At 58.5% G+C, this 16,543-nt stretch overlaps 1 protein-coding gene across 2 annotated transcripts in view; it reads right to left on the bottom strand.

Annotated features, from left to right (window-relative positions):
• Positions 1 to 9,142: 9,142 nt before the first annotated feature.
• The window catches only part of Mapk13 (mitogen-activated protein kinase 13), a 7,794-nt gene continuing 393 nt past the window's right edge, over positions 9,143 to 16,543 (bottom strand). Inside the window, exons 2-12 of one of the 2 annotated variants that reach the window (XM_005389573.2) lie at positions 16,022 to 16,151; positions 14,645 to 14,703; positions 12,701 to 12,809; positions 12,537 to 12,566; positions 11,861 to 11,908; positions 11,621 to 11,735; positions 11,441 to 11,512; positions 10,528 to 10,607; positions 10,272 to 10,350; positions 10,022 to 10,198; positions 9,143 to 9,786 (exon numbers count right to left, since the gene is read on the bottom strand). In XM_005389573.2, coding sequence (XP_005389630.1) covers positions 9,704 to 9,786; positions 10,022 to 10,198; positions 10,272 to 10,350; positions 10,528 to 10,607; positions 11,441 to 11,512; positions 11,621 to 11,735; positions 11,861 to 11,908; positions 12,537 to 12,566; positions 12,701 to 12,809; positions 14,645 to 14,703; positions 16,022 to 16,151 — 982 coding nt within the window. In that variant the 3' untranslated portion in view covers positions 9,143 to 9,703. The remainder of the gene's footprint in view (positions 9,787 to 10,021; positions 10,199 to 10,271; positions 10,351 to 10,527; positions 10,608 to 11,440; positions 11,513 to 11,620; positions 11,736 to 11,860; positions 11,909 to 12,536; positions 12,567 to 12,700; positions 12,810 to 14,644; positions 14,704 to 16,021; positions 16,152 to 16,543) is intronic. The other variant, XM_005389574.2, reaches the window with a different exon arrangement.

Raw genomic sequence — 16,543 nt, 5'->3', positions numbered from 1 at the left:
ACGGCCCCGCCCTTCTTCCACTGGCTCCTTCTCCTCTACTTCCCACCTGCTTTGGGTCTCTTAAGTACCTTCAAGTCCTCTGTGTGTTTTATTTTGTGCTGGTGCTTCTGATAACACAACCCGCCCATCACCACTGGAAGCAGCACCACCAAGGCTTGTAAACCCTCAAGAGGTTGGTTTCTCTGAACCTTCACGGAAAGATCCAAGGAACAGACATGATTTGGTTATTCTGCCACACGGAGCTGGTCCTGAAAACCATGGAGCGGGGAGCATAAATAGAAAGGGAAGCTGGGCTGGAGCAGCGGACTACTCCATCACGGGAACATGAAGAGACGGGGAGCTAGTGAAGGAGACTGAGAAGGGAAAAGGTGTGCAGTAGGAGGGAAACCTGGGGGAGATTTTTAAACTCTCAGACGCTTGGCTGCCATGTCTGTAAGACTGGAATGGTGATTACTTTGTGTCTTAGCTACTTTTCCCCTTGCTGAGGCAAAATACCCGACACCCAAAGTTAAAAAGGAAAGGTTTATTGAGCTCACAGTTTGTGGAGGTTTCAGTCATGGTCGGCTGGCTCCAAGGCAGGGCGGCCCATGGCAGAGAACCGCTCGTGGTGGGCAGAAGGTAGCAAAGCAACAAGGGACCACCACAGCTCTTCCTGCCCTTTCTGTCCAGGACGGGTAACACTCACGCCCTTCATCCTAGCACCCTAGATCCTAGCATTGTACCATGAATCGATCCCAGCTTTCCACACTCTAGACCCAGCCACCTCTGAAAAATCCCCATCTATGACCGCGTGAGGCTTTGGGGGGATGGCTAGACACAGCCAGAACACTTTGTAATGAGCATTAGTGTGAAGATCAGAATTTATGTATTTAGGGGCTGGGGATTTAGCTCAGCGGCACAGCACCTGCCTGGCAAGCACAAGGTTGTGAGTTCGATTCCTGGTACCAGAAAAAAAAACAGACATAATTTATGTATTTAAAGTACCCAACAGAGTGTGTGTGGAAAACTACACACTGTGATGACGCTTGTGTAGAGCTTTGTTATCTCAAGCAAACCAAACAGAGATCACCCATGGTCCTTATGAGGGATGGGAGTGGGGGGGAGGGGGAGAACTAACTCTGAGGAGGATGGATAAGAGAAAAGGACTTTTAGGGTGCCCATCCAAATGGGACTCCAAGGACTGGTCAGCACCCATGTGGGAGAAGGGATCCGCTGTGACCAGAAGGCCTCTTCACCCCTGTGGTCTAGGTCCCCAAGACAATCATGAGAAAAATATGACGCTCCTCCACTGAAGGACTTGTCACAAAATACGTGGTCAGTGCTCCTTAAAACTGTCAGTTCATCCAGAACATCTGAAAAGCTGCCATGGTCGGGAGACCCTTGGGGCCCAGGGAGAGTGACACCCTAGTAGATGGGAGCTTGGAGCAGAAAAGGAACCAGTGGACCCTCTGGAAGAGAGCTTGACCTGGGAATGTAGGTGAAGATTGAGGAGATCTGAACAAAGCGCAGACCTTGATTAGTAAGGTGTTGATATCGGTGTGTTCGTTATGAAAAATGCCCCGTACTAATGTCGCTCTTACTCATGTGAGATTCCAACAGTGGGAAAGTAGGTCTGGGAAAGTAGGGAAATTCTCATGCTCTCTTGCAGCTATTCTGTATCTGAAATAAATGATGCTATATGTTTTTTCTCTTTCTTTCTTTCTCTCTCTCTTTCTTTCTTTCTTTCTTTCTTTCTTTCTTTCTTTCTTTCTTTCTTTCTTCTTGTACTGGGGAGTGAACCCAGGGCCTTCATACTAAGCTACATCCCCAGCCCTTTTTTTGGGTTTTTATTTTGACACACAGTCCTACTACATTGCCCAGGCTGGGCTCCAATTTGTGATCCTCCTGTCTCAGCTTCCCAGAGTGATAACATTAAACTTTTAATAGTGTGCACAGAGAATCGTTTATTTGGAATCGTTTTATTCTTGGGTGTGAAGGAGGTGACTAAAGTTACGGTTTCACTGTAAAAAGGGGACAGGTGTCCGGGACAGCAAGTGCCTCCTGGTCAGACGGGGAAGGGCTTCCGTTAGCTGGATAGAGACAATGGAAGGGTCTCGGAAAGAGGCCCCTATGTTTAGTAACCAGTGCCTGGGCTGAACACATGAAAAGTAGTCCACCGGTGAACACCACTGGAGAGAGCTGGAGGGAGGAGGGAGGGGAGAGGAGAGAAAGGAGAGGGAGGAGGGGGAAGGGAAGGGGAATGCCCACGACAAAGTCACTGTTTGCTGGGATGTTCACAGTCGTATTTCACAATGCAGCATCTCGGTTTATTTCCCGATTCCCAGAAAACCTAGGCTGCCGTCTGCTTCTTAACCAGCTGCTCTCCCGCGTGAGCATGCAGTCCCTGACATCTACTTCTGACACGCCGCCCCAAGCCCCCTGCCTCGGAGATGCAGGAAGGAACGAAGAACCTTTCTTCCTGTCGCCAGGGGAAAGGACAGGCAGACTTCTGTGAGATCCCATTTGTTTGCAGAGTTTCCACAGGAACGGGGGCTTCCGAGCCTGCCCCGAGGGACAGAGAGCCCCGCGCCGTGCAGCTCCTCTGTGGCTTGGCATCTACCTGCCTCCATCCCCTCCAAGCTAAAACACAGTGGCGGTGTTTGTATTTCCCATATCCCCTTGAGGAGTTAAAGACCCAGCCCCAAACAATGGCATGATGGTTACTCTTCTGCCAACGTGGCTAAGCCATCCTGTGCCCAGTTGTTTGGTTACGCAAGAGTCCAGATGTTCCCCCAAGGAAATTTTGTAAATGCAATTAACAGTTACAGGCCAGGCGTGGTGGCTCACGCTTGTATACGCCTGTGATCCCAGCACTCGGGAGGCTGAGGCAGGAGGGTTGTTGTGAGTCTGAGGCTAGCGTGGGCTACATAAAGGAGTTCAAGGCCAGCCTGAACTGCGTAGCAAGACCCTATCTCAAAAAAAAAAAAAAAAACAAAACAGCAACAAAAAAAGCAAAGCTGAGGTTCCCGTAGAAGGGATTCCAACATAAGGCTGTGACCGTGACCGTCACACCCTGCCTGAGCTTCCAGCCTGCCCGGCCTGCCCTGTGGGTTTTGGATTCAAGACTACAACCTCGCCTCCTACCTGAAGTGCCTACCTGAGCTGCTAGTCCCTCACCATCTAGGAGCCAATTCCCTAAAATAAATAAGTTTCCATAGATGGTAGATAGATGATGATGGGATTAGACTAGATTAGGTTAGCTCGATCTGAAAGAGATCTACGGAGTACAGATCTTGTTGGTTCTCTTCCGCTAATAAGTGGCACAGCCAGGACCGCAGCCCGGTTCTTTCTGAACGCAAAGCCCTTGCTTTCACTCCGTGCTCGCTGTTCCCCAGGCCCTGCCTGCGAGGCTGGAAGTCAGGAGCTGCCCGGACCAGGGACCAGGCTGCGTCCTGACGGCTAAGGAACCGGCCAGGAGGGCGGGCCGCCGAGCTGCGCTACCTGGTCCTGCGGGGGGAAGGGGCTGTGCTCGGCTTCTGAGCGGGGGCGAGAGGTCGGGCAGCCCTGAAGACAGAGGAGTCTGGCGGAGGCAGGGGAGGAGGGGGCGTGCAGGGGAGGGACCGCGGCCTGCAGACAGGGGGTGTGGAGAGTCGGCAGGGACAGGCAGGGAGAGCCGGCGCCCGGGAACCGGGAGGCAAGGTGGAGTCGGGGCGCGAGCGAGCTGGGCCAGCAGAGTGGCCCCAGGGGCGGGCACGGCAGGCCATGGGCGTGAGCTGGGCGAGGGCGGGAGGGCCGCGTAAGTGGGAGGAGATGCCCCTGGGCTCCGCGGGGAAGGCCAGGCCGTGTGGCGGGTGGGCAGCTGGAGGAGGGGACAGCGGGCTGCGACCTCGCCGTCCGAGCAGGTCCCGGGCAGGAGAAAGCGCCACTGGCAGATGGAGCCAGGAAGGGGTTGGGGCGGCCCTGGCGGCGCGGCAGGGCCCAGGGGAAGGTGGGAGTCTGGGCAGGTGGAAGGCGCGCGGGAGGGCGGGAGGCTGAAGCCAGGGAGTGCGGGTGGGAGACGCGCTGCTCCTGGAGGGCAGGTGGGCAGGCAGGCAGGGGAAGAGCCCGCGTGGGGCGTCATCGGCCGACCCGGCCACGGGAGGCTCTCACCTGGGGAACGGCCGGGAGTAGGGGAGACTGACAAGCCGCCAGGAGACGGGGTCACGGGAGGGGAAGGACACCTGGCGCTGTTCTGAGCTCTTTTCTTACCCTGATCGCTTTAGTATTATCAACTGTATTTTAGTTATTTATTTTTACACAGGACAAATGAGGGCCAGGTTCACAGGGCTGGCGAGCAGCAAGGCAGCAGCCCAGCGCTTAGCTACTATGGATGCCCCATAGGCAAGGGATGGCCAAGAGGCTCGCCTCCCCGCGAGGGACAAGGGAGGCCCGTCTAAAGCCCAGCACCACCCTGCTGGGCCTGAGGTTGGCAGGGAGCGGAGCAGGGCCCCAAATGAATGTGGGCCCTCTGGCCTCTGCCCGCTGCCTGCCAGGAGGACCCTCCTACCTAAGCCACACTTCCGGCTTCCTCTGCAGCCTCCCCCTGTCCTGGCGTTGTGGAGAAAGTTCCCAGCAGGGAGGCCTTCGCGAAAGCAGGAGCGGCTGTCTCGCTGCAAGTGTCTTTTCTGGGTCTGTGTTGACACAGCCTGGCCCGAGGTCTGGAGGCTCCTTTGTGCGTGCCCGGGCTGCGGGGACCAGAGGCAGTGACACAGGGGGACAGCACACGATGACCGGCCAGGCGTGCGCGGTCACACACCCGTAATCCCAGCATTCTAGGAGGCCGAGGCAGGAGAGCCACAAGTTTAAGCCCAGCCTGGGTGATTTAGCAACTTTTGAGACCCTGTTTCATGATAAAAATAAAAAAGGGGGGCTGGGGATTTAGCTCAGCGGCACAGTGCCTGCCTGGCAAGCGCAAGGTTGTGAGTTCAATTCCCGGTACCGGAAAAAATGAAAAATAAAAAAATAAAAATAACAAAGGAGTGGGGGTGTAGCTCAGTGTGTGAAGGCCTTGTGTTCAATCTCCAGCACTAAAACACAAAAATAAATAAATATACAAACAACACCCCCCCTACACACACACAATCCAAATAACCTCTGTCAGGGAAAGAACAGTGTAGTGATGGTTATGGTTTGTGTCCGCATGTCCCCCCAAATGCTCATGCAGTCACGGGGCGGGCTTCTAGATATTTGATTGATCCGTGGTCCAATGCTGGGATTATGGGTGTGAGTGCTACACCCGCCCTGGGGAGGGTAGTGTTTCTATGTAAGGGAGGGGAAGAGGCTGCTTGCCTCTGCTCTTCTCTTTTTGCTCTTGTTGCTTTTGCTGTCTTCCACTGCCATGAACGGTTGCCCTCTGCCATGTGCCACTCTGCCCTGGAGCCAGCAGATTATAGACTGAAACCTCTACAAACTGTGAGCTACATAAACCTTTCCTTCCTTCATTTTGGGTGTCAGGTATTTTGTCCCAGCAATGAGAGAAAAGTAACCAAGACAGTGATCTACACAAGGGCACTTCGGCGCTGTCCCTGCTCCGGCCCTACATGTTTCTGTGGTGGAACAGAGGGCGGTGGGCCAGCGCGGCCGGCTGTGCAAGCTCGACACAGAGGCCTCTGCAAACCCCCGTGAAATGGCCCAGTTGGACCTGTCCCGCCTGAACGGGGGCTCCAGGCCCGGGAAAGCGGGGTGATCGGCGTGGCCAGTGTGCGGGTGCAAAGCTGCTCCGTGAACAGGAAGACGGCGGGGGCGGCACTGCTCAGAATAGCGCGGGACAGCCCGAGGCACAGTGCCACGTCTAGAACACGGCTCTTTTCTGCTGTCCGAGACTCGGAGAACCCAGCTGTCCGTGAGCTTAGACTCGCAGACTTCCCGAGTTCTTCTCCTCGGTTACAAGCAAAGCAGCAAACTGCCTGAGGTGCCAGTAGGGATCCGGCGCCTGCCTTCCCCTTCCGGTTTTCACCTCTACCTCAGAGCCACGGGGTCTAACACGCACCTGGGTAGATCTCGCACTTCACGTGTTAATGAAGACGCCCGGCTGGGTGCAGCTCCGTGCTGGCATGCGCAAGGCCTGGGTTCCACCCCTGCCATGCGTGCACACATGCACGCGCACACACACACACACGCACGGACACACACACATCCATGGATTACCTCATCACACATTCAGTAATTGACAACTCTATGGAGATATAACTAACTTTCTCTGTAACCCTATTTTATTTTATTTTACTTTATTTTATTTTTGTGGTTCTGGGGATTGAACCCAGGGCCTTTGCATTGAGCTATATCACCAGCCATTTTATTATGGTTTTTTTGCGGGGGGTGGGTTTGAGACAGGATCTCGCTATGCAGTTCAGGCTGGCCTTGAGCTCACTTTGTAGTCCAGGCTGGTCTCGAACTCGCAACAGTCCTCCTGCCTCAACCTCCTGAGTGCGGGATTACAGGAGTGATCCACCACGCCCGGTTGTTATGTTTTGAGACAGGGCCTCACTAAACCGCCCAGGCTGGACTCCAACTTCTGATCCTCCTACTTCAGCCTCCCGAGTGCTGGGATCACAGGTGAGTGCCACCATATCCAGCTTATTTTATTTTGAGAAGGGACTCCTGGCACAAAGAAAGGTCAGGAGCCCCAGCAGGGAGGGGCTCTGTGGACACCCAGGTGTGGTTTGGCTCAGGAGGAGGGCAACTGTCCAGCTGGAACCACCCCTGCTTCAGCACCCCCTCCCGGGGGCCTGACAGGGACAGTAAGCACGATAACTCACTGGGCCCTTCCTTCTGTCCACTGAATGGTGTTGGGCCTGTTTCCCACGGTGAGAAGTCAGAATCCAGCATGACAATAATCCCAGCACTCTGGGAGGCTGAGGCAGAAGAATTTCAAGTTTGAGCTTAGCCTGGGTAACTTAGCGACATCATCTCAATTCTTTTTTTTTAAAGCAGAATTAGACAGCTGGGGATGTAGCCCAGTGTGAAAGCCTTGGGCTCAGCCCTCAGCACCGGGCCTCAGCTTCTTCCCTTAGGACAGTGGGACTCAGAAGAGGGCAGCACCGAGACCCTCAGGACAGGGGAGCGCACACCGCGGAACTGCTTCCTCAGGGTCGGGCTGAGTGGGGCAGGAGGCTGCAGTGGTCACCGCGCTGCTCAGCTCCTGAGAAGCATCCCGCCCCTGGCAGCCGCCGGGCCATTTCCCCTTCAGAGCTGGCCTCTGCCTGCGGGAAGCTGGCACCTGGGCACACGGGCCGTCCCTGGCAGGGAGGGGACAGTTCCTGTCTCCCTGCATGCTGCCCACCTGAGGAGAGGCCACCCGGTTCACAGCAGCAAGCTCCACCCTGGACAACCCGCTGACACTTTCTCCAGGGCCCAGGCTCTGGGGGCCTCGCGGGAGGAGCTGTGACCCTGGGCAAGGACAACCCTCCTGCACAAAGGGGGAAGGTGGGGCACAGCCCAGTTCCGGAGCAGTTCCGGCTCTGCGCAGTTAGACAATGGGGCCACCCCGGCCACAGGGCCAAGCCCAACCCGCCTCATGAGACCTGCCTCGGCGGGGTCCCCCCGGCCAGCAGGAAGTGACCTTGCTTCCCATGGTGTGGCCCAGTGCCCGCGGGGGAGGCCCGAAGCTGAAATGTCCTTCCTACTGCGAGGCACCTTCCCCAGCCTTTGGAGAGAACTCCCGGGTCTGAGATAAGCCCGAGGGAAGGGAACGGTTTTTGTCCCGCAGCGGAGCGGTAGGGCGGGGTGAGGCAGAGCGGCCTGGGTGCAGGGGAGAGGGTTTCTCTCAGGGACGGGCCAGGGACACCCACTTCTGCTTCCCGCTGTGCCATCTCACCCGGGGGCCTGCAGCAGCACAGCCGGGCGGGACAGAGAAACGACCAGCGGGGCCCTGCGCCATCGTTTATTCACACAAGCATCGTCACCGCTCCCGGTGGATGGCGGGTGGCCCACAGCGGGCCTGGGGCAGGGGGCGCCCTGTCCTCTGTGGGGTCCCTGGGGCAGAGTCCTGAAGGATCTGAGTGGAGAGGGCCAGAGGGCCTTCTGGGGAGAGGTGGCCCCAGGCCTACCTGGGGAGAGGGTGCAGGGGCCCATCTTTGAGGCTCAGGGTCTGTGTGGTTTTCCAATACTTTATTTTTAGAGTGTTTAGGTTTGCAGAAAGTAGAGGTCCCCCCACCCCACCCCCTTTCCGTTACTACCCTTCTGCCTTGCTGTGACCTACCATCGGGGCACCCTAACTAAGTCCACAGGTCACTTGGGGTCCACCCTCAGTGCTGCGTAACTCTCCGGATCCGAACAAATGCAGGTGTCTCGCAGCCTCCCCAACAGCGTCCCACAGCAGTTTCACTGCCCTAAAAATGTTCGGTCTGAGCCTCAGTTTTAACATCTGTAAACTGAACAGGAAGCCCATATGGCTGGGACCGGACACAGGAAGTACATTTCTCCTGACACAGGAAGTGGCACTGAAACCAGCGCGATGTCGGCCTAAGCATCAGTCACCGGGCTCGGATCAAGGTCAAGTTTTCTTTGTCTTTTTGAGACAGGGTCTCGCTATGCAGTTCAGGCTGGCCTTGAGCTCACTCTGTAGCCCAGGCTGGCCTTGAACTCACAACGATCCTCCTGCCTCAGCCTCCCAAGTGCTGGGATGACAGGCGTGCGCCACCACGCCCGGCCAGGTCTAGTCCATAAGGTTGCAACTCCAGAGCTGCTGAATCAGAATCCCTGGGGCGGGGCGGGAATCTGTACTTTCTCAAGGTCCCCAGGGGCGCAGGGAAGTCTGAGACCCTCCGTGCCCAGGGCAGGGCCCCAGCCCGGGCTCCTCACTGCTTGATGAACTGAAGAATCTGGACCACTTCCGGGTTAGGCTCCAGAGAGTCGAGCCATCTCCCGAGAGGGAAAGGAAGACTTGTGCCGCAAAGCCGAGAAATGGTCCATTTCTGCCTCCTGGGGCCACAGCGCACAAGCCTGCTGCAGCTTCCTCTCCTGCCTGCGCACCCTGCACCCGAAGGGGCTCAGCAGCTGCGGCTCTCTCTGCACCCCCTCTCCAAGCACCCAGATACATCGGGGTCCACTGGGCACAAGGGGCATCCCTCAGGGCCACCTGTAGGGAGTTGGATTGTGTTCCCCCAAAATTCATGCCCCCGGAACCTCGGAATGTGACTTTATTTGAAAATAAAATCTTTGCAGACGTGATTAGCAGGGACCGAGACGAGATCATACTGGGTTAGGCCGGGCCCGACATCCAGTGACCGCTGTTCTTACAGGAGGTCAGAGACAGGAGCAGCGCAGGCCACAGCAGAGGCTGGAGCGGCAGCCGCAGCCACGGAGCACCCAGGGCCAGCAGGAGCTGAAAGGCGGCAAGGCAGGGCGCTCGCCAGGCCCTTGTGAGGGGCACGGCCGCCACCTTCGGCTCGGACGTCCGAGCTGTGAGAGCGTAGGTTTCCGCTGTAAGCCACCAGCGCAGCGTCACAGCTGCCCCAGGACGCTGACCCGGCGCTGCTGCAGCCGGAAGGAGAGGTCCGCGCCCGCCTAACGCAGCCCGCGTGCTCAGAGCGCCCCAGCACCTTCCAACCCCACGGCCGCCAAGCCCAGCGCAGGCACTGGTCCTCCGTGCAGGGTGCTCTCTTCCGCGAAGAGCTGCGGCTTTACGGGTGACCAACTCGGGTCCGGGGCAGTGTCTGCAGGCGGGGCCGGGCCGGGCCGGCTGTCACTGCAGCTTCATGCCACTCTGGCGCTTGGAGTCCTTGCGGGCGATGGGGCTGAAGCTCACGATCTCCTTGTAGATGTGCTCTGCGGAAGGCGGGCGCGTGAGCGAGGGGCAGGGCCTGGGCGCGGGAGGGCGGCCACACCTCACACCAGGAGCAGGGGCAGCAGGGAGTGTTCCAGGACGGGAAGCAGCGGCGAGCACCAGCTCAGAGAGAAGTGACAGGAGCCTCCCGCCGGGCGGCTAGGCTGGGCCAGGCTGGCAGCGGAAAGGAAGGAAGGAAGCAAAGGAGAGAGGCTGCGGGCGGCGGCCAGCCCTTACGCTTCCACTCGTCCACCGTGAGCTTCTCGCGCTCCAGAGAGTCATCGAAGGGCTGCTGGGCCTCCGTCTCCTCCTCAGGGTCCCGGAAGGGCTCGAAGAAGGGGTGGGCCAGGGCCTGCGCGGCGGTCAGGCGCTTGTCTACGTCCAGCTCCAGGATCTTCTCCAGCAGGTCCGTGGCTGCAGTGACACAGCGTGAGCCCCTCGGCCCGGGCCCGGAGGCCCCGGAGGCCCCGGAGGCAGCCACACTCACCCTGCGGGCTGGCGCGCGGGAAGAGCTGAGTGAAGTCCTTCTTGGGGCTCTGGGGCAGGGACTGGATGTAGGATTTGGCCTGGAAGAGGGAGGAGCACCGGGCCCTTCAGGGCTCAGGGCAGAGGAAGGTGGGGGTTGTGAGTGGGAAGCTGACAGCCGAGGGATGAAGGGTGTGGGGAGTGCGGGTGAACCCCAACCACCCCCAGCCCATCAGCCAAGCCCGCAGCCGAGGCCAGCCGGGCCCATGGCCACCCACCGCTTTGTCGTTCAGCTTCTGCACAAACCCGGCGCCCGGGACGCCGGTCACTTTGAGGATCTGGGTCAGCTGGTCCAGGTCTCGGCAGCTGGTTAAGGGACAGCCTCACTGTCCTTCCTGCAGCCCCAGCATCATCCCCGGCCCCTGTGGCCCTGCCCAGGCCCCAGACCATTTCCCACCTCCGCCTCTCAGGACAGAAGGCTTAGCCTGCAGACCCAGAGCTCCGCAGGGCGTCAGGCCAGGCCAGGCCAGGAAGGAAGGGCGACGTCCTGACACATGTCCCTGGGGCTGTGGACTTCCCAGCCCTCCCATGCAGCCACCCTGCAGCTTCCTGTCTTCTCTCCTGACCCCCGACCCTTGCACTGAGAGCTGGGCAGACCCCGCGCCTCTTCACCAAACACCTGCACAACATACACGCTCACTCCTCAGTGTGCAGGGCCAAAGTCAGGGGAATTATTAGGGACTCATTTTCTATTTTTTCTTTTTTCCCAATACTGGGGCTTGAACCCAGGGTCTTTACACTGAGTTGCACCCCTAGCCCCATTTATTTATTTAGACAGGGTCTTGCCAAGTTGCCCAAACTGGGCTCAAACCTCAGATCCTCCTGCCTCAGCCTTCCCAGTGCTGGGACTACAGGTGCTCACCACCACATCCAGGTCACACATGAACTTCTGTGTTTTCTTGCCTGGTAATGGGGATCGAGGCCAGGGCCTCCCGTGCGGTAAGCAAGTCCTCTAGGACTGAGTTACATTCCTAGACCTGGGGCTCATTTTGCCATACAATGTTTATCTTCATTTAAAAATTATTCCACAGGGAGCATGCATCACTGTTGCAGAAAGGGAAAATATTTAAATAAAGCATGTGTTGAAAGAATGGGTCCCCAGATGGAGCCTTTGTTTCCAGCAAAGGATACAGTCTTTCCCCTTGAACAGAGTTTTCCCGGTCAGCATCTCCGCCATGATGCAGCCGACAGACCAGACGTCCACTGCAGGGGAGGAGGGCACGTCACCACACGGCCAAGCAACTGAGCGATCCCTCTGTCACATGCCACTCATAAGCCAGCCCGGCCCCTCCCCGGGCGGCCCCCACTCACCTGTCTGGTTGTAGTGCATCCAGCTGAGGATGACCTCAGGGGCCCGGTACCAGCGCGTCACCACGTAGCCGGTCATCTCGGGATCCGCGTGCCGTGCCAGCCCAAAATCCAAGATCTACGGCTCAAGGGACGCAGGGAGATGGTGCTCGCCGAGGACAGGAGGCTCCGGAGCAGCTCCGAGGGGCTCTCCCAGACTCCCCCCACCCCCTCCCCCCGGCAGGCCTGCCCACGGCTGCTCACCTTCAGCTCACAGTCCTCGTTCACAGCCAGGTTCCCCGGCTTCAGGTCCTGGGGGAGAGGACAGAGGGAAGTGCTAGGCCAGGGGGCAGAGGTGGGAGGTGTCCTGGCTCCCAGGCCCCTTCGAACCTCTCCAGGCCTCAGTATCCTCACATAAAATAAGGACTGGGGCTGAGTGTGGTGGCGCATGCCTGTAATCCCAGCTACTCGGGAGGCTGAGGCAGAAGGATCACAAGTTCAGGGCCAGCTGCTTGGGCAATTTAGAAAGACCCTGTCTCAAGTAAAATTTTAGTAGTGTTGAGGATGTGACTCAGTGGTAGAACACTTGTCTACCGTGGTCAGAGCCCCGGGCTCCAGGATAAAGGAAGGTCCCGGGCTAGGTATCACCTGGGGTGGGGCCCATCCAAATCTCTGAACACCCAGCAACATTCTGATTCTTGGAGCCTGAGATGGGCACTCAAGGCTCACTTGTCTCCAGCAACTCCCCACCCAATCCCCCCAGACACAGTGATTCGCCCACACAGGCCTTCCCGGGCCAGGGCTGGGTCTGAAAAATCCACATTGCGTGTCCCTGAGGGCTGTCCCTCCCCGCCACCCTTTCCAACTCCCTGGCTGCCAGAGAACCCCGGCTGCCCCCACGCGGTCGGGCCCCTGAGGATCGGAGCAAGAACAGACTCACCCTGTGGATGATGCCGGCGGAGTGGATGTACTGGGGGAGAGAGAGGAGGGTGAATCCACTGCCCCACGTCTAGACCGCAGGGACAGCCTCCTCCATCCGGTCCCCGTGTGCCCCCTCCGGCCCTCCCCAGACCTCTGGCGCCGCCGCTGCCGAGCCCCGCACACCTTGAGACCCTTGAACATCTGGTACACCAGGTACTGGATCTTGTCCTCACTGAACTCCATGCCCATGATCTTCTGCAGGTCCGTCTGCATGAAGGGCATCACCAGGTAGCTGGAAGGCACGAGGGCTTCTTGGCGAGGGCCCCAGCCTCGCCCGGGCCCAGGTCCCAGCTGGGTGGTGCAGAGCTGGGGTCTGAGAGAGGCCTCAGACAAGAAGGTGTAGGAAAACCCAGCCCCTCGTGGCCTCAGGGCTCTGGGCTTACCGGGTACCAGGCTGCCAGTCGGCAGAGCTTGGTGAGCGCCGGCACTGGGGCGCATGCACAGGAAAATCAAACAGAACGGTGCCGCATTCTGCAGAGCTGCCTGCTCCTTGCCCCCCTTAGCTCCCCACAGCCAATGTGGCTGTGAGCCCCGAGCACCTGCCCGCCCTTCCCTGCTGTCCACCGTTGCCTCCCTGAGGGCCGTGGCCAGCTGAGCTGGCTCCTCTAATGAGCAGAATGCCTGCCCTTCCAAGAAGGAAACAATAAACCAGCTCTCAGGAGGGGGAAGAGGACGGTGGCTGGACTGTTGCACCTTTCATGGGATTGCAAAACGGCTCAAGAGCAGCAACATGGAACTGTTACTCCAGATGGGAATGGCAAAGTCCAAAAGCAAAGTGGAACAGACTGTAAAAGGAGGATTTCCGAGAAGAGGCTGTGCGGAGGGCAGCTCCCGAGCCAGCCTGGCTCATAAACCCGCTCAATGAAGCCTCATTGTAAGTCACCTTCCCTTTGCTTCCTTTTTAAAAATTTATTTTGAGACAGGGTCTTGTTAAATTGCTCAGGCTGGCCTCCAACTCAGGATCCTCCTGCCTCAGCCTCCAGAGTGCTGGGATTACAGGTGTGCACCACTACACCTGGCTATGATAACCTGGTTCCTGCTTCCTCCCTTCCTTCCACTCTGCTTAGTTCAAGGTGACCTGTGACTTCCCTACACGCACCACAGGTCTTTCCCTGTCTCACTTTCCCCCAAGTCAACCCTCCCTGACTCCCTCTGACTGGCCCTTACAGTGACCTATTCCCAGACTTCACCTATCATCAATTCGCATGGCTAGCCCAGCCTTCCTCTCCTGAGATCCATGTCTATTGGCGACTGATGAATGCATAAACTCTGCAAAAGTGGTGTCCAAGCCGGGTATGGTGGCACATGCCTGTAATCCCAGCACTCAGGAGGCTGAGGCAGGAGGATCATTGCAAGCTTGAGACCAGCCTGGGCTACAAAGTGAGCTCAAGGCCAGCCTGAACTGTATGGCGAGACCCTGTCTCAAGAAAAAGACAAAAAAAAAAAAAAAAAAAAGCGAAGTGTCCAATGTGGAGCTCATATTATCTTTCCCCAAGTGCGGTTCTTCCTCTACCCTGCATTCCAAGCAGGACCTGGGCAGCATCTCCTGACCTCATAACAGCCCCCTCAAAACGGCCCTGGACTCGAGGCAGCTGTGGAACTGCGTAAACCAGTGGCAGCCTCTGCTAGCGTCTGAGTTTCTCAGTATGGACCAAGCAGTCCTGGCCCACGCAGGCACTGCACTGGCAAAGCCGGACACAGCCACTTGATGCCGTGGGCCTGTGGGACTCTGCCAGATGCCCCACCAGCCACGGCACCCAAGCTACTGATCCTTGATTCATGTAGAAAGAGCCCCACGCTCCAGAGCCACACCTGGGCCATAACAGGGGACAGAAGTGCGGATGCAAACCCCAAGGACCCCGCTCTGCCATGGTAAAGCTGGTGAAGGATCCCGCCACCTCTTCCCGCCTGCCTTCTCTGCAGCTCCTCTGCAGTCTCACCTCCACGGCCCAGGGCACAGGGACTGCAGGGGCAGGAGGCCCCACCACACAAGAGACTGACCCTCCGTCTCCTTCCCAAGCAGCAAGCGAGAGCTGCAAACACCCAGAAGCCAGTGCACCAACTCACAAGTCCTGGAAGTTGCGCAGGGAGGAGGCTGGGGTGAAGACATCCAGGAGCCCGATGACCTGGGGACGAAGTCACCAGTGAGGGCTGGGCAGCCACTGACTGCCCTTTCCTTCCCATGGGCCCCAGCCACCTGCCTGGGACCACCCACCCCTCCCAGCCCACCTCCTCCAGCAGGAAGCAGCCCCAGCTGCTTGGGAGCAGAAAAAGGGGCAACACAGAAGAGGAAGGGCCCCTGCCAGGAGGGATGACAGTACTGGGTCCAGCTGGGGGTGGGGGGGTGCCCAAGTCTGATGTTCGGGGCAAGTGGCACAAACCCGCATCTCAACTCAAAAGCCACAGGAGGGAAAGGGGAAAAGGAGTCTGGTGCAGTAGTATACACCTGTAATCCCAGCTACCTGGGAGGCTGAGACAGGAGGAGCTCAAGTGCAAGGCCAGTCCAGGGCAATTTAGCGGGATTGTGTCTTAGAATAAAAGATGTGCGAGGTGTAGCTCAGTGGTAGAGCTCTTGCCTGACACGTGTGAGGCCCTGGGTTCAGCTCCAAGTACCACAGAAAGGGAGGAGGGTGATGAGGGCTGAAGGGCCTCTCAGCCTCATCTGTCCTTGCCCAGAGGGGTCTGCTGAAACAGCCTGGGGCTCAAAATTCGCACAACGCTTTGAAATCACTATTTGAAACATTCACCCTCCGACCCTGGGATCCTGGACCCCGAGCCCGGGCTGGGTCCCTGGGTTCTCTAGCTTTGTCCACCAGACAGGGCAGTCTCATGGTGATGCGCTCAGGCCTGGAGCCAGGCTGTCCAGAATCAAAGCCCAGCTCTGCCACTGACTGACCGAGTATCCTAAAAGCCATTCTGTGCTTCAGTTTCCCCAGCTGCGACCCGGGGCTGCTGGTATTTATCTCGTGATGCTGGAAGGATTCCACAAGTTAGGTGACACAGAGCTCTCAGGACAGAGCCTGGAACAGTGACTGTTCCCTGAGGACCTGGTGTCAGGGTCACTCACATGCGCAGAAGACACTGCCCGGATTCTGGTCTCAGCTCGGACCCCAGGCACTCTGAGACACGGAACACATCCCCAGGTTCCTCTGTGCCTGTCCTCTAACCACCAGGCAGTCTGGCCCTCCCAAACTCAAGCTGCCAGAAATGCCATCTGCACCTTCCCTGGAAGGGCGCAGGAAGGGGCCCGGCACCCCTCATTTTACTAACAGCAGTAAGAAGCCCGGAGAGCGGGGAGCAGGAAGTTCGCCCTTTTCCCGGCCCTGCCAAGAGCCCCTGGCACCCCGGGGCCCCAGCCAGGCCACCCCGGGCCTCCCTCCCCTCCCGCTTCTCTGCCTGCCCAGAACACCGCCCAGGGGACCCCGCGGCGGGAGCCCCGCCTACGTTCTCGTGCCGCATGTGCTTCAGCAGCCGCAGCTCGCGGTAGGCCCGCTTGGCGAAGATCTCGGACTGGAAGGGCCGGCTCAGCTTCTTGATGGCCACCTTCTCCCCTGACCGCTTGTCGATGGCAGAGCTGCAGGGGGACAGGCAGGGGCCACTGCAGTCCCCACCGGGGAGCTCTCAGGTCGCCCGGCCCCTGCACCGGACTTGGCCAGGAGGCCAGGCTGGGAGGAGCCGATGCCCACCATGGCGTGTGGGAGGCGGGCAGCAGGCAGTGTGGAGGGGCTGGCACTGTCCCGGGGTGGCACTCTGATGCCAAGGCGCCTAGAGCAGGGCAGGAGCTCACTCTACAACTGGGCAAGCTGCTTCCCGCTCCGGGGCCTCAGCGCTGTCCTGTGCAAGCAGGGGGATGTGCCCGATGCGCCTCTGGGGCGCCTCCTCAGGCCACAGCCCGGAGCTCCAGCCCTAACCCGCGCCCCGGGACCCGCTCCCCGGCAGCCAGCGCCGAGACGGGAGCGCGCGCCG

The sequence above is a fragment of the Chinchilla lanigera genome, unplaced genomic scaffold (assembly GCF_000276665.1).
Source record: "Chinchilla lanigera isolate Chin_1 unplaced genomic scaffold, ChiLan1.0 scaffold00036, whole genome shotgun sequence".
Classification (NCBI taxonomy): Eukaryota; Metazoa; Chordata; class Mammalia; order Rodentia; family Chinchillidae; genus Chinchilla; species Chinchilla lanigera.
The sequence above is the reverse complement of the archived record's forward strand: the minus strand, read 5'-3'. Positions and strand labels throughout refer to the sequence as shown.